This window comes from Notolepis coatsorum, assembly GCF_963971535.1.
Source record: "Notolepis coatsorum genome assembly, chromosome: 1".
Lineage (NCBI taxonomy): Eukaryota > Metazoa > Chordata > Actinopteri > Aulopiformes > Paralepididae > Notolepis > Notolepis coatsorum.
The window spans coordinates 136,545,099-136,569,172 of record NC_140165.1 but is presented as its reverse complement, the minus strand read 5'-3'; the positions used below and the strand labels follow the sequence as shown (position 1 = coordinate 136,569,172).

Below are 24,074 nucleotides of genomic sequence, written 5' to 3'. Positions count from 1 at the left end.
CAGTGCTGGCAGAGAATGGTATAAGATGCTCAAATTGCGTGGCAGGGAATGTGTTAAGGACCTATTCACTAAAGATATTGCACAAATGATATACTAGCGCAAACACGCCCACACTGAGTGCAATTTGCTCCTGATATCTGGCAGCGCAGTTGGCTCGCGGAGTGCAATTTGCTCCTGATATGGTAAAATAGTATAAATACTGCCCATGCAACAGTATGCATGTCCTAGGACAATGTCAGACAGAAAACGAAAGCTGAGATTATCTGATCACGAATTGGAAATCCTGACAGCTCTTCGTTTCTATAACAGATAGACATAACAGTATGTTTCACCATTTGTATTTAGTTTATTTCTAAATGTATAGAGCTTTCTTCATTTGTATTTTCATGACACAATTGAATCCTTTTGTCACTATCTTTTGTCATTGCTTGTCATCCTAAAATATTTTCAGATTTAGGAATCTTTTTTGAGTGAGAAATTGTATTTAATGTTTAGTTAAGAGAATAGAACCCCGCATTCTCATATACTCCAGAATAAACTTTTCATTGACCATGTTTCCAGCGTCTACTCCTCATGGACCTGACTAAACGTTATAAATTAAAAGTTTATTCTGGAGCATTATGAGTGTGCAGGTTCTATTCTCTTTATTGTGATTATTACCTAACCCACCGGATCACCAGAGACGCTGGCCATGACACCCTTATAAATGTGTTTAGTTACCACCAACTCTCTGAAGACTTAATAACTTCACTTTAACTGTGTGTGGCAATTAGTGCCGATCTTTGTGAATTGGAGTGTTTTTGCAATGAGGCTCATTTGCATAGAAAGGGGCACATTTTTTGCCCCTATTACCTCATTTAAATACCCGCAAATAGCACGGACACACAGAGATGCAATAATGATGGCAACGCAGTTGGCACGGCATTTCACCCTTTGCGTGTGCTTTGTGAATAGCAAGGTTTGTTTTGGGGCAATTTGCACAGGCATAGCGTCAGAAAAAGCTGCGCAATCCCTTTGTGAATTCGCCCCACGGTGTAGCTGTGGCCATACTTAAAAAGCTGATTTTGCGATTGTTCCCCTCAGTTCGTTTGAGTAAAATATGTTTGCCAATATACTGTACTTTTCCCTCATGGGTTCTCTTAACAGTTTGGAATGGTAAATCTTGAGTCTGTATCATAATCAAACCTCTAAAAGCTGGCACTGTGATTACCTGGATCATCTTCCCATTCCACAGCATGGGTTGAATCCTAGTGCTATACTGTACCTCTGGATGATCTAGATGGGAGCCATCTGTGATGCTTTATCCCCCCTCCCCCAGGTTTTACCAGAACATGGACGAGTCCCCGCTGTACGGCAGCACACGTAGCTGTGACACGCTGGCCTTGGCCCTCTGTGACCCGGGCCTCCGCTGCAGACGCGGCTCCCAGTGTGAGGAGGACAGCCTGCCAGAGAGCTGCATGGACAGTGGGATGTCCACCCTCAGAAGCACCAACGGAGGCTACTTCTCTGAGCACGACGGCAAGGGCCAGGAAGAGGAGGAGGAGGAGGAAGAGGGGAAGAGGGTAGAGGAGAACGAGGACAGCATGAGAGATGATAATTCTGACACTGATGTAAGATGCAGAGCAGGCCAGTATACAATATGATAATAACACATTTATTTATCTGTAACTTTACTAAAGCATAGGTTACTTCTGTTTGCTTTGCAATAAATAGATTAAAGTAGCTATATACAATATGTCAACCACACACCTGCCCCCTCCCTTCCCATTATCAGCAAGAACGTTGTGCTCACGAAACCTGGACCAAACTGTCTAACTAGGCGATGCACTTTTTTTTTTGGATATACTTTTTCTCGTCCATTTTTCTGTATTTTTTCTCCCATCCCAATTTAGTCGTTATGCCAATTCCCCCCGTCCCCTTCCTGGTCGTTGCACGCATTTGCCCCCCACTTGCCGGTCTAGGGAGCCCTGAAGTCTATCACATGCGTCCTCCGATACATGTGGAGACAGCCAGCAGCCTCTTTTTTCCCCTGACAGCGAGGACTCTCTGTCTGGGGAAGTGTAACGCGTGGGAGGCTCACACTACCTTCCCCAATTCCCTCCCTCGCTGTGCAGGCGCCCTGACCGACCTGTAGGAGTCGCTGTTTACAACGACCAGGATACAACCCACCGGCTTCCCACCTGCTGACACTGCCAATTGTGTCAGTATGACGACCGACCAAGCCGGAGGTACCGCTGACAGCCGGATTCGATACCAGTGTCTCTGCGGTGGTAGACAGGCGCTTAGTCCGCTGCGCGACCCGGCCGCCTGGCAATGTACTTTTTAAACAAGATCCAGCAATTGCATATCTTATTTCTCACCTGAAATGTTGTCGGAAACATGTTTTAGTGAACCGCTTAGGTAGGAAAAAAGGAACGTTTATGAGCAAGCCGGAATGTTGTGCATGCGCACTCTAGAACTGCAGCGTGTGTCTGGCTCAGGAAATTCAGATCAAACTGTCAAACTAGGCATTGCAGATCAAATATCAATTAAGATCCAGCAATTGCATGTCCTATTTATTTATTTTTTTGTCAAAAATGTTGTCTGAAACATATTTAGTGAACCGTTTAGGTGGAAAAATAGAAGGTTTACGAGCAAACCGCCATCTTGAGAAACAGAGACGCACAAGTCAACGCCCATCGTCTAATCTTAATAAAACATGGGGAGGGGCACCAGCTTCACAGTTGTGGCTTAAGGCCGTCTACCAAAACAAAGAACAGAGAAGCTCGGATAACAACACACACAGAGGGAGTGTGATGTCATTCTCTGCTAAGAACACCATTAGTCCACTAAATCTTTACATAAAGATTCAAAACAGATAATCAACAAGGACATACAGTCAGGGCCGTAGCCAGGGTTTAGAAATTAGGGAGGTCCATTTTATTTTTTTTGGCCCAGACCGGCCCACTATAATCAGTCGGACACCACCCAGCCAGGGTTTAGAAATTAGGGAGGTCCATTTCTGGCTTGACTAGACATAAGGAGAGAGAGAGATGATTATAATGAACTGGTACATTCAGGTCCAGAATTGTTGGAATTCCCTGACAAAGATGTGCAAAAAGCTGTACAATTTAAACCATACCATACTGGTAATGAGCAAATAGTTGTTTATTCAATTAATGCATGGAGCTGTTCCATTTTATACTAACTTCATTCATTCATTCATTTGGTACTAACTACTCAGTTCATACAGATTTCAAGTATCCAAATATCAATGATGAATATTGTTTGTTTTATATTCATGCTCAGAGAGGAGTAATAGTTAGATCTTTGTATGTGTGATTTCAATGGTGTGCTTGTTTGTTACAGCCGGCCACTAGGGGGCAGCGTCTCATTAGTAGTGCTGATCAGCTTAGATGTGACGGTCACTCTGGGCTTATTTTAGCCAACGCGATGCTGACCAAATAACGTTATCATTCATATTATTATCGACATCACCATGGCAGAGATGGCACACACAAACTACCTCAGGTTCCTCCTCCAGCTCACTGTCCCTCCCTCCTCTGCCCTTCTGCCTGGCTGGCTACCTGAGGCTGTGTTGAACTTGTTGCTGCACTAGTATTATTGTGGATGACGACGTTGAAGCAGCAAACATGTCTGTGATTTTATTATATTCTTCAGCATCCACCTCTAGTTTTCTGATTTTTTCCGCCGGCAATTTCTCCGCACCCCCTTTACGTTTGTTCTGTTTCTCCATTTTTTCCTGTTTCCGCATCGGTTCTTCTCACACGAGAACACGAGAAACAGGTGAGAGAGGGGGGGGGGGCTTATTAAGAGATGTGATTGGGCCGCAGCATAATGGGCCGCTGTTCCCAGCCTAGTGGGGGAGGGGCTTAGTAAGAGATGTGATTATTGGGCCGGCCCAGTGTCAGTCAGTACCAAATGGGCCGGTCGTTGACCAAACGGCCCACGCCAAATAGTTACCGAGGTCCGGACCTCGGTGACCTCATAGCTGGCTACGGCCATGCATACAGTGTCATAGATGTGAAGCACATTTCCCATGAGCCACCACTATGGGCAGAGCAGCTAACCATGAGTGAGTTACTGAATGAGTGAGTCATAAAATCAAAACCAGATCAATATGTAGAAGCAGTATGTAATATGTAGGAACATTTTAGACTCACAATATCTTATATGCTTTAGACATGATGTCCTGTTGGGCTGAAGATAACAGCGGACAGTTAGTCCATAGTTGTAACAGTGTTCTGTTCGTCTGTACTACAGGCCCTGGACGGGGAGTCGGCATTTGGGTCAGACAATGGTTCTGTTCTGGACTGGAAACCTGTTGAACCGGTCTGTAGAGACGACTATGTTGCCTCCACCGTTGCTTCCATACCACGCAAAGCCCTCTCTGCTCTCAACACTCAGGTAACACACATTAACAAGGATATTAGATATTAGTATTTTCTTTGCTTGGATGGCTGTATGGGGAAGGGTGGGGGGAAGGAGGGAGGATGTGGAGGAATTGAGAGAAAGGGAAAGGGGAGAGGAATGTTGAAGAAAGAGGTCATATTAGTTCTTAGTTCTAGTTTGTTATGTCAAGTACCGCCACGTTGAAAACCCTCTCTGCTATCACTACTCAAGTAACTGAGAGGGGGGGGGGGGTGGAAGGGGCAAGGGAGAGGAGGAGGGAGGAGGAGGAGGAGGGAGGAGGAGGGAGGAGGAGGGAGGAGGAGGGAGGAGGAGGAGGGAGGAGGAGGAGGAGGAGGAGGAAGCAAGGGATATATCAGTTTCAACTTTTAGTTTGTAGTGTGATTTTGGCACCTTCACCGCACATACAGATCTCACGGCCGAGCACTCACCATTCCCACATCTCGGGTTACAAAGAAAGAGAGTGATGAAAGGAGGGAGGGGGAAGGGAATGAACAAGGGATGGAGGAAGAGAAAGACTTAACTAAATACTAACTGCATCACAGTCTGGTATGGCAACTGCACTGCGTCGAACTGAAAAGCACTGCAGACACGTATGTTTTCCATCACTTGTTTACATTTAATCACACTGTACATTGTTAACCCATTCTCCGCCAATCACGTGTTAAGGCGGGTTTCTCCGCCATGCGTTGTCTGCCAATCACGCCGTAAGGCGTGTTTGAGATCAATATTTAATATTTTCGTCATGGTATTCATATTTCACCCACGGAGTCTTGGCTGATGCTGTCTGAGCCATCACAACTCTGGTGGCCGATCGGCGAGTTGCCAAACCGGCAGTGCCCATTGTAGCTCGGTCCGTCCCCTATTTTCGTCCGGCCACTCGTTTATCGTCCTGGGGCTCAATACAGACACCGTCGATATGGATCTTTGCCATAACTCAATAATCAACATGATTTGGATGTGTATTAGTAATATACAAACCGGAAATGGATCGCATCGATCAACATCCCATAATTGGGATCTGTTTGCTCCACTCTCATCGCCCAACGCTACGAGGAGACTGGGGTGAGTTTCAGCGTTTTTCTTTATCATTTTCGATACAAACTGCTCTGATCAATATATCACCCATACTACATAAATCATTTAACGTCGGTCATTCAATTATAAACGACCCCCCCCCCCCCCCCCCTCCGTTCACCCGCAGATGATCAGTCATGACGTTTAGGACCATGTACAGTTGAAACTTTTAATATAACGTTGATCGGTATCAAACTGCATTTGATAATCTAATATATGCATTTATGCCTATATCTCACGTTCTATGAAATACTGCAGAAAACGATAAAAACATATTTATACTCTAGACGGTATTTTAGTATGAATGTGTGAATGAAAAAGTAAAACGTTCCTACATCCTGATGTTGAATGGGCCATAGTAATGTCAATTTAGCAATACAATTTAAAAAGTTATAGCCCTGCAAAGAAGGTGAACATCTCCATAGACAAATAGCGCTGGCAGAGGATTATTTAGGATGATCAAAGTGGTGGCAGAGAATGGGTTAATGCACTTTACTGTTACCTTGCTTTCTCGTTAGATTTATTTGTTTTGTTTTTTCATTATAACCAAAATCTGAATCTAAAATGAGAAGAACTTTATACGGCAGTATAAATACACTCTATAATCATAATAAACCTAGGCACAGTCTACACACTCTATAATCATAATAAACCTAGGCACTGTCTACACTCTATAATCATAATAAACCTAGGCACTGTCTACTATAATCATAGTCGGACAGTAAAGTTGTTACCCAGTTATCTAGTCTTGTTTTTTTCCAGCTGAGAAGTTCCATTACCAACCTGTAAAAAGTCATTAGTGCTTTTATCTCTCATGCTCATAAGTTGTAAAACTCTCCCATCTGAAATTGAAAGTTTGTCCGAGGGAAGCAACAGTTGTGATTGGAGGATCAAGAAAAGAGGGAGGGTTTGAGATGGGTCAATTTGTAAAAAATGCAGCAGGTAGGCCTTTGACTGACACAAGGCCATGTCACTGCTATTCCAGCCTCATTACATTGGTTTCCAATTATACTGTATTTATAATTGAATGAATGACTGAATGGCTGCATTTCTGTAGTGCTTTTTTAGTACTAGTACTATACTAATCACTTTAGAATGCAATGACTTCATACATTTGTCAGTACAGGTGCTCCTAGTGGGAATCGAACCCCTAACTCTGTGTTAGTGCCATGCTCAGAGCACCAAACACTCTACTAGCTGCAACACAGGGCCACGATTGATTTCAAGATGTTATTAAGTCACCTTCCTCTAACCCAGGGGTTCCCAAACTTTTCAGGCCGCGACCCCCAAATAACGGTGTCAGAGAGCCGCGACCCCCACTATTATAGGAGGTAAAAAAATATATATATATTTTTTTTTATAAATGGAAATGTATGATTGAAACATGCAAACGTTCAAACTCACACACACTAATAAGCATTGGAGGCTTTTAACCAGGGCCGGACTGGGGAAATCAGTCAGGCCAGGAAATATAGTGCGAAATATAGCCCCAGTCAGGCCACTTTTTAAGCGGGGGTCCCCCACCAGGAAATGTTTTGTTACAAAGACTTCATTTCCTGCATTCTGGTGCAGGAATTTTTTTATTTGTACCCTTTAAATGCCAGTGTTTGTGATGGCATCACAAATTATTGTTAAAAAACAGGCTAGCATATTAGTGTTAAAGTTGTGTGATGTATACGATTGCATGTAACTGTCTAACTGTTTCCACAAGAGGGCGCTATAGGCGGAGCTACTGACGCTGGCGCCAGGTAAGAGGGTATTTAAGGGATTGTTCCCTCCCTCTCGGTCTCTTCCCACCTACCTCTCACAGAGAGAAGGTCTCATGGACTGTGTACCAATGTGATAATAAACTACGCTGATTAAAGGCTGAAGTGAGAGGACCTTGTCGTCATGATAAGTTATTGTCGCCCCATAGCTAACTCTGTCAACAATTAGCAACAACACTGATTTTGATGGATTTTCAGTTTTTTTGTAATGTCAGATTGAAAAAAATACAATCTTTTATTCAACTTCAGCCCTGATCATAACACCACATATTCATTTTATAATTCTAACCCTTTAAATGCCAGTGTGTGATGGCATATATTTGAAATATATCAAATGCAAAGTAGATTTTTCTGGGGGGGATTATTACAGGCTAGCATGTGTCAATGATTAGCAGCAACAGTTTTTTGTAAGGGTCCCGCCTCCACCAATCACATGCGGCTCCCTTTGTGTGTGTGTGTGAGAGCAAGAGAGAGAGAGAGATAGTTCTCCAATTTGTGTGAGTTGCAGTGATCTCCTGGTTGTTCCCCACCTAGGTTATCTAACTATTGCGCTGATGCAACTAGAAACACTGGCCTGGCCTGCTTCTAAGTTCAGTGGCCTGACTGCATAAAAGAAAATTGGATATATATATTTTTTTAATCATCTGGTGACCCCCACTTTGGGAACCCCTGCTCTAACCCCCCCAGGACAAGAAGGACAGTGTTGACCTGGGCTATATGACATCAGAGAAGGCCTTCAGGATTGTATTGGCTGGAGATGCTGCCGTGGGGAAGTCCAGCTTCCTGCTACGCCTCTGCAAGAACGAGTTCAAAACCAGCACCAGCGCTACTCTGGGTGAGTGTTAGAGGATTATACCAGCGCTACTCTGGGTGAGTGTTAGATGATTATACCAGCGCTACTCTGGGTGAGTGTTAGAGGATTATACCAGCGCTACTCTGGGTGAGTGTTAGAGGATTATACCAGTGCTACTCTGGGTGAGTGTTAGAGGATTATACCAGCGCTACTCTGGTTGAGCGTTACAGGATTATACCAGTGTTACTTTGGGTGAGCATTAGAGGATTATACCAGCGCTACTCTGGGTGAGTGTTAGAGGATTATACCAGCGCTACTCTGGGTGAGTGTTAGACTAGAGGATTATACTAGTGCTACTCTGGTGAGCACTAAAGGATTATACCAGTGTTTCTGACCAGTGGGTCCCAGGCCAGTCTTAATTTTTCTTCTTAATAGGCCACACCTGATGAAGTTTCCCAAAAATGTATTATGTTTAGTTTTTTTCTGTTTGAATAATTATTAAGATTAAAGATTAGATTAAGATTAAACTGGACTTTGAAGAAGTCTTTATTCATTGGACACATTGACAATGTCGTCATGCAGTGACACACACATGCGATGGGCAGCACACACAGATACACACACATGCAATTTTAGATTTTTTGGTCGCCGATTAAATGTTCCTCTCTGAGTTTGACCCATCCCGTTGTCCTTCCCCCCAAGGCCAGCCAGGAGCAGACATGGGCTGCGGCGTGGGGGCGTGCCTGGGGACCAATCCAAGTGCTCCTGTCCGTCTTCGTCAGGGACGTGACAGCGTTAGCGATCTGTTCTACACGTTTTTCCATTGGGTTTATCTTATCGGAAGGGGAAACCCTTGTGAGCACGGGGAGAACATGCAAACTCCACACAGAAAGGCCAGGAGATACCCCACCTGGGTAACTGGCAACGCGGCAACCTGGTCCCCAAGCGGGAATCGAACCCTGGACCTTCTAGCTCTGAGGCGACAGTGTTAACCACTACACCACCATGCCGCATTCGTGCAGCAGTAATGCTGAATGCAGGCCAACTTTGAATTAACACATTTAAATTTAATTACATTTTTTAAGACATATATTGTTGCTTGGTTGTTGTTTGTGCTGTGATGGGCATCCAGGGCATCTGAATGTATCCTAAGCACCTACTGTACAAAACCCACAAGAATCGCCACGTTATGAAAACCCCATAGTAACACCTGTTTCTGACAGATATAGATATATAGACAGAGATATAAATGGTAAATGGGCTGCATTTATATAGCACTTTTATCTGGAATCAAACCGGGAACCTTCAGACCTCCACTCTACCTCCTGAGCCACTGCCCACTGGTGTGGTCCACGTTGTCTAACCATGTCTCTCCTGTGTTGGTTGTAGGAGTGGACTTCCAGATGAAAACCCTGATTGTAGACGGAGAGGCCACTTTACTACAGCTGTGGGACACTGCAGGACAGGAGAGGTGTGTGTGTGTGTGTGTGTGTGTGTGTGTGTGTGTGTGTGTGTGTGTGTGTGTGTGTGTGTGTGTGTGTGTGTGTGTGTGTGTGTGTGTGTGTGTGTGTGTGTGTGTGTGTGTGTGTGTGTGTGTGTGTGTGTGTGTGTGTGTGTGTGTGTGTGTGTGTGTGTGTGTCGAGAGAGAGAGAGAGAGACTACAGCTGTGGGACAGGAGGTCATGTAAGCAATGAATATGTCTGTCGGTGCATCAAGTTTTGTTTTATTTATAGGTACATGTACAGTACATTACAGTGAAATGCTTGGTTCTGTATGAGCTTTCTGAGATTGGATGGACGATGGACACCAAAGTGAATGTTAAGGTGAGTGTTTAAAGTGAGTGTGTGCATGTAGATGTGTGTGCAATGAATGTAGAATGGATGCGTTAGTGTTCCATAGAGTCCACATTGAGCATCCTGATTGCCTGGGGGATAGAAGCTCATTTTGAGTCTCTCTATACTGGCATGTTAGAGTCTTTGTGTCCGACTTAGCTAAACCAAATTCTGTAACGCTTTCCCTCATCTGTGTGTGTTTTACCCGTTTATCTCGCCTGCCGCAGGTTCCGCAGTATCGCCAAGTCGTACTTCCGCAGGGCAGACGGTGTCTTGCTGCTGTACGACGTCACCTGTGAGAGGAGCTTCCTCAGCGTCCGGGAGTGGGTGGACATGATCGAGGTGAGACGACACAACTACTCCACCTCCTTTAGTGAGCGACAGTCATTGTGTCGTTGTCAAAAGTAGCCAACAATATAGAGTCTGTCTGAGGTTAATTAGTATTAGTAGTAACTACGGTTGACTAGATAACTTAAAGGAACATGCCAAGATTTTGGGATATTAGCTTATCGTCTTCTCCAGAGAGAGACAAGAAGATAGATACCAGTTTCCTCTCTGTGCGTTCAGTAGAAAGTAGGGATGTCCGATATTATCGGCCTACCGATATTGGCATTAAAATGTGATATCGGAAATTATCAGTATCGGTTAAAATTTTTTAAATTTTTTTATATATATTTTTTACATTTATTTAACCTTTATTTACCCAGGCAAGCAAGTAAGAACAAATTCAGATTTTATTTATTGTCAAAAGTATGCATAATGTTGTGTTAATTCCACAACAAGAGATATGTAATGTTAATTACCTGAAATTATTCAGTTTTTTGGGGCGGGGGGGGGGGGGGGGGGACCCTGCATATATCGATATCGGTTGATATCGGTATCGGAAATTAAGAGTTGGACAATATCGGTATATCGGTATCGGTAAAAAAGCCAATATCGAACATCCCTAGTAGAAAGCTATCTGGCTGCACGTTAGCCTAGCTTTCAGAAATTATACTTAAGTGAAAGTATGGGTACCGTCTCAAAATCTTACTCAAGTAAAAGTCAGAGTATCTGGCTAAAAACACACTTGAGTAAAAGTAAAAAAGTGTCTACTTTTAAATGTACTTAAGTACTAAAAAGTCAAAGTAAAAAGAAAATGTCTGACTGTCTATTCTTCTGATAGCAGGTGTTTAATCAAAGATTCCCGCTTTCTAGTCTTGCACAAGGACCAATCAGCATAGGTATGGGCGGGTTAATTTTCCATTAACTCAATCAGCGCCAGACCAGAGGAAAGTCGGGGTAACTCGCCAACCGTTCAGCGCCAGACTCGAGTATAGTCGGGTTTTCATCATTTTTTCTTTTATTCAATATTTTTATTCATTTATCTCACACGGACCTCGGGGTTACCATAGGGAACCACTGCCTGAGATCGCTACAGTGCAATACTGGCCGCATCCTGATAGGTGGCAGTATCGCCCACCCTTCAAAACCTTTTTTTCACACCTGGTGTTACGTTTAATTCACTCCGGGCGCAGTTTTTTTGGTCAGGCGAGTCTAGCGGTTCACTCGATGGCATTGAAACGCGTCCAATGCCGCCGATGCATGTGTTGTGGTGTATTATGTTGGCGACACAATGGACACCAATACTGGAAATCGCGATCAGACAATTGGAATATTCTTTTTGGGGTACCTCCTAGTGAAGGTAAGGACTATATGACATCAATCCTGCTTTGATCCAACCATGCTTTCACATCAATCGCAACGACCATGTGTAACGTACTCCAGAACGTATGCCGCTGGTGACGATCAAAGCATCAAAAAATTACCCCCCCCCCCCTTTCATGCATTCATGATGAAACATAATACCTATTATATACATTTGATTTGGAAATAGTAGCATGTCCAGGCGAGCAACGCCAACGCTTTTAGTAAAATTCACGTATTCCTCCATAGCGCCGTTTTATGGAATTAGCCAGGATCACTCTGAAACTATACTTATATTCACCACGGTATAACACACGAACGTATACATGAAAACATTTATTATTTTTCACATATTGAACGGTGGATAGTTGATGTCAAATGAGCCATAGTATTGTATCCATAGCTATAATATAGAATATAGATATAGCCCTGCAAACACCGCCACGCATTCCTATCTCTTAGAGCGGTGGCGCAGTAGGAACAAAGATGCTCTAGGCTCGCAGCGCTGAATGAGTTAATGGGGATTTGATTGGCTGTTTTTAAATAAAGTGCAGCCGCAGGATTAATAACGTTAACGTTAGTTCAGCCAGAGAAACAAATATACAAATTAAAATGGTTGAACCTGCGAGATTTGTACTTTGTACTTTGTAGGTCTGCATTTTAAATGTAAGGAGTAAAAAGTATATATTTTTTTCTCTGAAATGTAATTGAGTAAAAGTACAAGTATACAAACCTAATAATACTTGAGTAAAGTACAAATCCCCAAAAACAGTACTTAAGTATTGTAACAAAGTACAATTACTCAAGTACTTTACACCCCTGCTTAGCACAATGAATGGAAGCGGACATGACCAGTTAGCCGGCAATGCCCAACTAACACCTCTCCCGAAGGCTAACCGGCCATGTCCGCTTCCATTCATTGTGCTAAGCTAGGCTAACATGCAGCCAGATAGCTTTCTACTGAACGCACAGAGAGGAAACTGGTATCTATCTTCTTGTTGGCGGTAAGCTAATTTCCCTAAATGTTGGCGTGTTCTTTTAAGTGCACTAGTGTCCATGGGTTGATTTAGAGTACTGGTGACCAAGCATGTCACCAAAATATGTAATTGTCGTTTAAATTGGAAAAATAAATATATATATATATATATATTATTGTGTGTTTAAAATGATTATATTTATTATTTAGTACAGTTTCATTCATTTTTACAATTTATTTTGTAGAACATGTATGATGATTATGTGAATGTACATGCTTGACGACACTGAAAATGAGGGCTGCCCCTCAGTGTAAACATTGAGAGGAAATAACATATTGAATGAACATTAATCTTAATGTATAATGTAAAATTGTGTGCGCGTTGACTGTGATCTCACCTATTTTTCTCTCTTTTACATGCAGCAAATATGTAAGTGTGGGATAAATGCATGTGCAACGTGTTGTTTGATGTTGTAATATGGGATTTGTTTTGTGTGAAATTACATTTTTGATTACTATATGTGAATATTGTGTAGTGAACAGTGATGCTTGATGTCTAACTAATTTGTATTGTAAGTTGTTTAATTTACCCAAGGATTATACTGATATGCTATGTGCTGTATAATATTCACAGATGTTGCCAAGGTCTACCATTGTATGTCTACCATATACAATATTTGATCTGAATCAAATCATAAATCATATTACTACCACAGTAGCGCTATACCCAATTTGGTCTCAGATTTTGTAACATAGACCTAAATAATGTAACCTAATGTAAAACATAACTCGTAATTATTACTTGAACATACTAGCAATCAACTATGAAACAAAATAAAAATAGAAAAATTATGCCTCAGCAAATCACTTGCGTGCGATAAAAAGTGGGATTCAACAATGGCCACAACTGTTCCCCAATGAAACATGTAATAAATATTATAAACCTTACAAATTTATTCCTCTGTTTGTTTTGTTCTTTGCTGGGTTTAGCACCTCAAACCCAAGGGTGAGCAGATCGTGGGACTTACCTTCACACAGAAGGACCCGCGACCACTCAGGCACGCATCCCACATGCCACTAGGGAACGAACGGGAAGAAAAACACCCCCGTCACAGCCCCCAACATCACGGGGTCAAAGGTCAAGAACCCAACCCTGTGGCAAGGCCGTAGCAGCGGAGCGCGGAGGAGGACCCAGCCCCAGGAACAGCCTGAGGGCCAGGATCCCCCCCCAAAAAAAAGGGGGCGCGGTAAGGCCAACGATGCCGTAGCATCGAGACCCCACCAGACGGTCACTGGTGACACCACCCCCCACATCGTCAGCGTATCGGACAGGGCCCAATCCAAGAGCAGGCCCTTCCCCCCTACGGCACGCCGCCCTGAAGCACTCCACAGAGGCTACACCCCCACAATACTGTGGGGCCAGTCTGCGCACCGGTGAGACAACCCCCAAGAGGTTGATCCCTCAATCCAGGCAACAGGCCCAAAGAGCATAACTCGACCTGTGCCCGGAGCACTGCGGACTAGACAGGTGCCTAAGGGGTCTACTGTGAAACAGCACCCCGGCGGAAGGGGCGTTCGGTATGCTGTGCACCATGTCGCAACCTCCACAAACCCGACCCCTTAGAGAGGTCGAGGTCCAAGAGAAGGCCGACATGATTGGCAGACGTCATGAAAGGTGCAGGGGCACACTCGCGGGCAGACGGGGTCAAGCCCGGCCTCAACCCGAGAGTCGACTCTGCTACCAACACACCGGGGAATCAACCACCCCCCTATGTTTAGTTTAACAGGAGGCGGTTGTCCCCTTAACCCCCTGAGAAAAAACTCAGAAACACAACTGCGCGTATACACCGGCTATACAGGCAGTACAAGTGTTTCAGTTTTCAAAAGGGGTTAACCCAGGCCAACAGGTCAACGAGAACGAGTTCGGACCTGGGCCCGGTGGACCGGGACGTACACAGGGATGCCAGAGGGGTTCAACAGAAAACCTCCTCGACAGCCCCCTCCCAGCCCTGCCCAGCAGGGGAAGGGAGGGGCGAAAACGAATGGTGAAGGACCAGTCCCCTTAGCACAGCACAAGGTACAACACAATATGGACTCGTAGTGACATACCTATGACACACACATCCATAACATCAATCCCCGTGACGCCCGGGCCGACCCGGCATTTTCCCCCCGGAAAAGCACAAATTCCTTCAGGGGACCAGAACAGCAGATCTGCGCCCCGGCGGACAACGGGTTTAACTGACCTGGTCCGGCGCGACCAGAACCAGTCCTGTGTCCTTGTCACGCCGCCATCCCCAGTCATAAGAGGGGGGTAGGTACGCGTGTCGATCCAAAACATCACAGAGAGCGCCACCAAGACGGTCAGAACATGAATGCACCATACCCGGTGGCCCACCCCATGGGCGTGAGACCCCTCCGCCAATGCTTTGATCTACTCCGTCATCTCCCCCTAGAGATGAGCGTGAGTCGTCGAGACTAACCTAGTAATCTCCATCCCAGTCGCTTGTATAAAAAAACATAGTTTCTATAAATGAGCAACCAAGGCGCGCCAGCCCATGGCGTGGTTCCACACCGAAAGCACCCAGGGCCAGCGCTATGTACACGTCGAGACCCAAAAAACACATCAATGGTAATTCTAACAAGAAACCAGACAACGTTCCCTCCATGCCGCCTGGGACAAGCGGAAGGAAGCCGGCCAAAAAGACACAGATATGGGTCCCATATGACGCGTCCGAGGGAAAAACCCCTGTCAACACCGCACTGTATAAAAGAGGGAAGACAGGGAACCCCCAGAGAGATCTCCCACGTGAGTAATAATTGAAAAGATATATGTAAACATTGAGCCACGTGACCAAAATCTCAACACATATGCAAATAGAGAGCAGAGCAGAAAACAAACAAGTTTCCAACGCACCGCATCACCCAATCTTGACAATGACAGTGGTCCACAATATGGAGCCTGAAAGAACTCACGGAAGTCTCATGACCAATAGAAACGCGCCCAGTGACGTATTCTATGGCCGGGGAAATTCCGTGACCCACCTGTCCAAATATGGCGTGGGACCAGGGAACTCCCTGCCCCCCCCCCCCCCTTTCCCCTCCCTGTGACTTGCTGACTCCACAGCGTGACAGGAAGACCAAAGAACAGGAGGTCCAACCCCCTGGCCTATCAGTAAAAAGGGGGGAGGGGTTTATCAGTTCACCCCCCATGACCCCATACCCCGGATACGATGAAAACAACAAGCAGCGCATGATACCAGTTATCTAGCATGCTACATGAAAAAGCGTATATCCTCTAGGATAAGCTTAACAGTTGCACGCCAGCCACAGACGATAAACTCGTTTGTGTAAAAAAACGGATTTTTATACAAGGCTTTAGGCTCATGTGCGAACACTCCACCCGTGTTTTCATACTTTACCAAGTAAAGACAAAAACAACAGACGTTAAAGAGAGGGTCCAAAGACCTCGGTACAAGCTACATATGTGATTACTTCTGCAGGCTAACACTCTAACCTAGTTGTGGACTCAATGCCATGTTTCCTAAACACACAACATACACACAACCCCCTCAGATAAAAAAATTAAATAAAGGTAAAGTTCACTCTTACTACTGCAAGAAGAACACCGTCTCTTCATGATGAGAGAAGACAAGTCTTCCGACCGAGTGCTAGCCACAGGCCTTGCTAAGCACACATATATAGCGACCAGAAAACGCACAACCCCACAGCTAGGTGAGGCTTATACATCGTATCCCCAATATATAGTGAATACACACGTTTTGTAACAAAAAACAGTCCTTTTTTATTTAATAACAAAAATCATATGTTGGGGGGGGGGGCAGGGGTAAACAGGGGAGTCACTAGCGGCGCCTGCCACATGCAGAGCGCTGTTTTCCCCCACGGGGAGCCGGCCCGGAGGAACAGTTCTGGGGAGCCTGGTCACGTCGATCCCTACCGTTCCCTCCGGGCCTGAGTGAGGCGACTGGCTGCAGCGGTCGAGGCACTCCCTCCACTCCTGGCCTTCTTCGCCAAAGGACCAGCAGCGGCGGCGGTGGTGGCGGAGGCAACAGTCGCGGTCCTCTGCCGGCGTTGCTTCTTCCGGACATCACCGGTGGCATCGGGTCGGGGGAAATGAGGTTGAAGCACGGAGCGCTCCTCCTCCATCTCCCTGCAGGCTGCCGTCATCTGCTGCATGGCCGACCCGAATAATCCAGCATCGGAGAGGGGGGCCGTTAGCAGCGGAATCCTCCTCTGTTCCGGCACCCGCGCCTGCTCCAGCCAAAGGTGGCGCTGGACGAGAGTGGCCAGGGCACGCTCCTTCCCGGCGGCTATCGCCTGCAGCTGCGAAAGGTGCAGGATGGCTCCAGCCGCCTGGGCGTGAAGGTACCGTTGATGGTCATCCAATACCGACCCGCCTGCCATCAGCCCTGACATGTAGCGCGCCAGCTGCGAGATGTTGGAAGTCGCAGCCAGGCTCTGAGTCGCGGCGATGTACACCTGGTCACTCCAATTAGCCAACTGCCTAGCCGATTTCCCCTGGGGAACCGGCTTTCTTAACGGCTCCCACACCATTTCGGGACAAAGTATGGATGCCATCGGGCTATCAAGCCGAGGCACCCCGTCCTTAAGTCCCTGGACCAAACCCACTATCGGCGTGATTGGCACGTAGGCGGGGGTAAGGCCAACGATGCGGGGGATTACCTGTCCCTGTGCCACGTAGGCCTCCATTGCTGGGAAGAATGGGCAGACAACGCCCGTCTCTCTCACACGACGACGTTGCCAGAGATGACCTATCATGTCATCAGGAACAGGTGCCGGCAGTGGCTGCGGCAACGCCACGCCATTAGCGGCTGCGGCGCCCGCCATGAGTTCGGGGAACAAGGCAAGCAACTCCCCTTGCATACCTCCCTCCACATCACTCGCGTCCCTTACGTATGGGAGGCTGCCTCGGGTGCCAACGTCTGACGCGGCAGATAGCTGGGCATCTTGTCTCGGGGTTGGAGGTTCTATCCCAACCCTGGAGTACAAGGGACCCCAAGGAGACGCAGCACTCCCTGTCACTCCCCGAGGGGGAGAGTGATACGTCTCTACTGGGGCTTCGAACAAGAGAGCTCCCGCCCCCTCCATGTAATCCTCAGTTTCCATCGGAAATGGAGAAGAGGCAAGAGAACTCTCGTCCGGCTCCAGCGCAACACTAAAACCAGGCCGTTCACCCCTGCTGCTCACCGCCTTACAACGAGAGCGAGCCGAGGCGAAGAGTCTGTGATGCAAATCCTCGGCCACCAGAGGAGCTGTCGGCCGACTGTCCACTGGCAGGGGAACCAGGGCCGGAACCTGGCCATCTCACAGGAGAAGGAGGCTCAACAGCCCCTCAGCGAGGCAAACTCACCACCGGGTGCCGCCCAGGTGTATCTGGCTGCCACGACCGCGGAGCCAGAGACACCCCACGACGCACGGAGGAGCGCCGATAGTGAAGCGCTGGTGGAGGGTAACGTTGTGAGCGTCTAGACCCTCCGACGGTGAAGACATTATCTCTTAGTTTTTTTCGTAAAATTGCAAGAGAGAAAAAAACAAAGATACAATGTCAATGTAGCTCCTTTCCAACAACTATTTCGGCACTAAACTTAAAGTGGTGTATACAGGCACTTTACAGTGGTGAAAATAGGGAAGGAGCTGTTAGTGTGGCCATGACCCTGCTTATGTAGAGGAGTGGATGTGGGTGTGGCCAGGCGGATGGGTGTGTACATGTGGAGAAAAATTATTCATTATTAGATTGGATAAAGGGATAGTTCCAAGAGAGCAGAGTGTAAGCTATACGATAATATAACAGGAGCCCTCAGTATCTCAGCAAGTTGCCTGAACCAAGGATAACTCAAGTTCAAGTTTCTCAAGTTTCTTTATTAGTTGTCATACAGAAATACAGGATACTTTTTTCTGTTTTGCTCCTGAGAGTGTGCTAGGTAGAAATAGATCATTATAAAAAGTATAAGTATAAAATAGAAAGTCAAGTACTTAAACAAGTGTGAACAAGACAAAAAATTTCAATATACATATGTACAATATACAATGCAGAGTAGTTACAATACAATATAAATGGGATGAGGTAGCTTGTGGTGCAATATACAATGCAGAGTGTTTACAATACAATATAAATGGGATGAGGTAAATGGGATGAGGTAGCTTGTGGTGCCACCTTGTGGTAAGTTAAGGTAAGGTGCAAGGCTTGGCTATGTGCAATGAGTTGCCAATAATATAATATATAAATATAAAGTGTGTTAGTGTCTAAAGTGTGTAAAGTGGGTGCTACAGTGAGTTGTCCATTTAAAGTGGGTGTGTACGTGTGGGTGTGTGTGCTGTGAGTGTGTTTGATGGTTTGTTACATAATGTTAATTGTCATTGAGCATCCTGATGGCCTGGGGATAGAAGCTCTTTCTGAGTCTCTCTGTGCCATGAGACTCCGGTATCGCTTGCCTGACCGCAGCAGTTCAAAGAGGCAGTTGTTTGAGTGGCTAGAGTATTTTATTATTCTCTTGGTCTTATTCTTACAACGCAGTAACACTGGTTAGAAACTGCTGGTCTGGGGTCTGTTTTGTAGTCATTATTGTCTGTCTGTCTATTAGGACGTGTCCCAGGAGGGCATCCCCATCATGCTGGTGGGAAATAAGAATGACATGAGAAATTTGGCCATACAGGAAGGTATCACCTGTGTTCCTACCAGCTATGGAGAGAGGCTGGCCATGGTGAGACTACACACACACACACACACACACACACACACACACACACACACACACACACACACACACACACACACACACACACATGCAAGCACGTATACCTATAACATACTGAATATCTCCCATGAAGGATATACATACATATATTGGTCTGTGCCTCACAAAGCTACAAATTAGCATCAGCCATCATCAGGGTGAAACACATACGTGGACACATACAGGACAAGGGACAGGACTATCTTCTGTCTATAGACCTGGGGAGTCACGTAATAATTCTAAGACCTGCCTGTTTCTGGAAACATTTTGGAAAAAAATCTGTGTTTTTTACATTTGAGGAAAAACAAGAAAAATGTCATGGGTACAAGACTGTGTACTAAATGCACTGGATATGATCAATATACCACAGAATACACTATAGGAATTATATACTCTATTACAGGATTCAGATTGTTTTTCAACTCTGTAGTTTTCATCTTTTCATGTAAATGTTCATAGCGATCAATGAAAACAAAGATGGCGGGTAACTGGTGTGACAGTGAGATAGCAAAGTCAAGTCAAGAGTTTTATTTGTCACGGCATACAAGTATACAATGAAATGCGGGGGGTCTTGCCCGCAACGATTGTGCATAATACAATAATAATAATAATATAATAAGAATCCAATAGAACGGCATTGTGCAATAATACAAGTAATAAAAGTAGGGCATATCGGTATATGTACATGAGTTTTTACAGAGCATGGTAGGACATGCTAGGTCCTGTGATAGTGCAATACACTGTTAGCTACGGATGAGGCACTGGGTCTTTATGTACACTGCTATACAATGCTATATTATACAATCTCAAGTTATACTATTCTTAAAGTGACCTTTCCTTTTGTAAAGTGACCATAAGTGTGAGCGTGTGCAGCATGAGTGTGTGTGTGCTCATGTTAAAGTGGTTGCTAGTGTGTGAGCGTGTACAGTGTGTTGTGTGTGTGCTCATGTGTGCTTGTGTGTGGAGAGTTCAGTGTTCAAGGCTCTGATGGCCTGGGGGAAGAAGCTGAGCCGAAGTCTCTCTGTCCTAGTTTCTGGTGTTCGCAGGCGTTTGCCTGACCGCAGCAGCTTGAACAGGCTGTTGTTGGGGTGGTGAGGGTCTTTCATTATTCTGCAGGCTCTGGATTTGCACCTCTTGTTATATAGGACCTGCAGGGGTGGTAGTGCAATACCCGTGGTACGCTCGCTGTAGGGCCTTCTTGTCCTGTGCCGTGCTGTTTCCATACCAGGCAGTGATGTTTCCAGTCAAGATGCTCTCTACAGCTCCGGAGTAGAAGGACTGGAGTATCTTCCCAGATACTCTGAACTCCCTTAACTGTCTCAGGTGGTAGAGGCGCTGCTTCGCCTTTTTTACGACTGAGTCTATGTGTGTTTTCCATGTCAGATCCTCTGAGATGGACCCCCAGGTACTTGAAGCTGCTGCTCACCCTGTCCACGGTAGCCCCGTTTATCCTCAGTGGTGTGTGTGTCCCCTGCTGTCTTCTCCTAAAATCCACGATCAGCTCCTTGGTTTTACCAATGTTCAGGAGCAGGCTGTTGTCCTGGCACCAGCGTTCCAGTACCTCAACCTCCTCCCGGTAGGCCTACTCGTCGTTGTCCGAGATCAGCCCCACCACCACTGTGTCGTCCACACTATGGAGTTGGAGCTGAACTTGGCCACACAGTCATGTGTGTATAGTGAGTGAGTACAGCAAGGGGCTCAGAACACAGCCCTGGGGGGACCCGATGCTCAGGGTGATGGTGTTGGAGGTCTGACCCCCCACCCTGACCGCCTGGGGCCTTTCACTCAGAAAGTCCAGTATCCAGGCGCTCAGAGCAGAGCTCAGACCCAGCTCGATCAGCTTGTCCACCAGTCTGGTGGAGACTATGATGTTGAACGCTGAGCTGTAGTCAATGAACAACAGTCTCACATAGCCCCCCTTCTGGCGGTCTAGGTGAGAGAGGGTGCTGTGCAGTACTTGGGAGACCGCATCATCAGTGGACCTGTTTGGCCTGTATGCAAATTGCATAGGGCCCATATCATTGGGGAGGGAGGCACAAATGTGATCCTTAACCAGCCTCTCAAAACATTTCATGGCCACAGAGGTGAGTGCCACCGGTCTGTAGTCATTGAGACCTGTTGGGGAGGATTTCTTTGGTACCGGGATAATGGTAGACACCTTGAAGCAGGCAGGTACCACGGATTCCGCCAGGAATAGATTAAATATGGTGGTGAACACAGGGGCTAGCTGGTTAGCACAGGACTTAAGTATGCGCCCTGTTATCCCATCTGGGCCAGCAGCCTTCCTGGTGTTCACCCGCATAAATGCTCTTCTCACACTGTGTTCCGTCAATGAGAGAGCGTCCCAGCCCCCCCGCGGATGCCCCCCCCCCCTCCACGACAGCCGGCGCGCCAGTGACGTCACTAGCCGGTGAGCTAGCTAGCTGTTTGCACCAAACCGTGCGTAGAAGGAGTTGGGTTTGTCCGCGAGAGGCGTCGCCGCTCCCCTTTGAGGGGGCGCTGACTTTGTAGTCAGTTATCGTCCGCAGTCCCCACCATAAGCCTCTTGTGTCATTCTGTGCCATTTGTGCCTCCATCTTGTCAGCATACGTCCTCTTAGCAAGTTTAACAGCCTTGCGCAGAGTATAGACTGTTGCCTTGTACTCCTTCGGGATATCAACGTCAGAGTAGTTGTGCTCTTGTGATTGGGCTTATGGGTATTGTAGTAGTTACCATGGAAACTAGTAAAGATTAGGATATAAAACACTTTTTCTTAAAGATGAATTAAATAATCTATACCTTCGTCAAAGATTATGAACGTGCATAATACAATAAGTCAGTACTGATAGTTTGAGCTTCACTGAGCAGCTGCAATGGGGGGATATCGCAGTGGAACCTCACTCCCCAGGTCTATAAAAACTGCAAGACATGTTAGATCAGTGCTGGTCTAAGTAGGGCTCACAGACCAGGCTCTCCACAAAGCTTTTTTTTTTTGCCAGAGGCTACAGCCATAGAGAAAACTCTCAGGGAACCAGAAGGGCATTACGGAGCTCTGTTATGCTGGCTTTGTGAAAGAAAGAAAAAAGAAAAAACCTTTGTTTTTTTCCACAGACCTACAACGCTCTGTTCTGTGAGACAAGTGCCAAAGATGGATCCAATGTCATTGAAGCTGTGCTGCACCTGGCCAGGTTTGAGTCTACGTAATGATGTATAGTTCAACACAAATAGATCCACGACAGACAGACAGACAGACGGATTCATTGATTGTTTGACTGACTGCAAGAACACATGCAATACACACATATAGTCATATAAGCATGTCATTTGCACTTAAAAAAGGGCAATTTAGAAACAGTGAAAAACTTAAAAGCTCCTACCAGTACAAGTGCATAGCCAATATCTGTACTGCCCTCTAGTGTTTGAGATTGAATACTCCTTCCTACTTCTCCTTTCCCGCACAGAGAGGTAACCAAGCAGGTCCGTGTAGATGGGAGCCAAGAGGTTGTGACCCCTCTGACCGTTTCCAAGAAGAAACAACACGTAGCCTGCTGCACCTGATCTGACTTCACATGAACTCAATACAACAGCAAACAAAGAACCTCAACTGCTTTACTGGACACCAAACACACGCACGTGTGACACAGTGACGTTTAACAGACCTCTGTGGAAGTGCATGACCTCTGTGGAAGTGCAGCAACTGATCAATTATCGTGATTATCACCGTTTTCGCAATCATCATCATTATCATCATCAGTATCATTCAGTGGATTCTTTGAGACGGCTTTGGAACAGGGCATCTGTGCAGAGTTGGAACATCACAACAAGTCTACTATGCATCCATACAAAAGAGAAAATTATTACTTACTCTTTGGACCCAAGCAGCTGTTCTGCCAATGGAGCAGAGCTGTATAGACCTGTTCGCTGTATACAAACATACCGTGTTCGAGCCAATCAACAATAGCATTTGCAGGCGCTAAAAAAGTATGACGGGGCTGCGCTAAAAAAGTACGATGGGGCTCTATGGAGAAACCATGACAACGGCTGGATGTCATTTAGCCAAATCAGCATGGCTGTGAGTGTGAGTCTTTCACCTTTTACATATTTAGCTTTGGCATGGATTGATTGTTTAGATCGCTAGCATGGCTAACAAATGCAAATATATTGTAGTCTGCCCCGTTGTTCTGACCAGGATTACATTAATTTTGCCCCCTTGATGCACGCGCACACTGAGTCTGAATTGGACAGCGAACAGGTCTATAGAGCAGAGCTGTATAGATAATAATAATAATAATAATAATAATAATAATAATAATAATAATAATAATCATAATAAACTGGACTATTGAAGAAGTCTTTATTCATCATGCAGTGACACACACATGCAATATATTCTTTTGGGTCGCTGATGAAATTGAGTCTCTGCGCTTGACCCATCCCGTCGTCCTTCAGCTGTCCGTCTTCTTCAGGGATGCGACAGCATTAGCGATCTGTTGTGCATGTTTTTCCATTGGTTTTATCTTATCGGGCGGGGAAACCCTTGCGAGCACGGGGAGAACATGCAAACTCTACACAGAAAGGCCCGGGAGATACCCCACCTGGGTACCTGGCAATGGAACGTAGAAACCTGGTCCCCAAGCAGGAATCGAACCCTGGACCTTCTAGCTGTGAGGCGACAGTGTTAACCACTACACCACCGTGCCGCCTTAGAGCTGTATAGAGGTTATGCTATGAGATGCTGTGCATCCCTTAGCCTTACCTTGGTGTCCGTGTCGTCTGGTT

At 45.9% G+C, this 24,074-nt stretch overlaps 1 protein-coding gene across 1 annotated transcript in view; it reads left to right on the top strand.

Moving 5' to 3' along the window:
- Positions 1-23,484, top strand: part of rasef (RAS and EF-hand domain containing) — a 45,461-nt gene extending 21,977 nt beyond the window's left edge. The window contains exons 10-17 of the mRNA XM_084316767.1: positions 1,319-1,610; positions 4,264-4,407; positions 7,941-8,088; positions 9,436-9,517; positions 10,106-10,220; positions 19,164-19,283; positions 22,407-22,483; positions 22,757-23,484. Coding sequence (XP_084172893.1) covers positions 1,319-1,610; positions 4,264-4,407; positions 7,941-8,088; positions 9,436-9,517; positions 10,106-10,220; positions 19,164-19,283; positions 22,407-22,483; positions 22,757-22,853 — 1,075 coding nt within the window. The 3' untranslated portion in view covers positions 22,854-23,484. The remainder of the gene's footprint in view (positions 1-1,318; positions 1,611-4,263; positions 4,408-7,940; positions 8,089-9,435; positions 9,518-10,105; positions 10,221-19,163; positions 19,284-22,406; positions 22,484-22,756) is intronic.
- Positions 23,485-24,074: the final 590 nt, after the last annotated feature.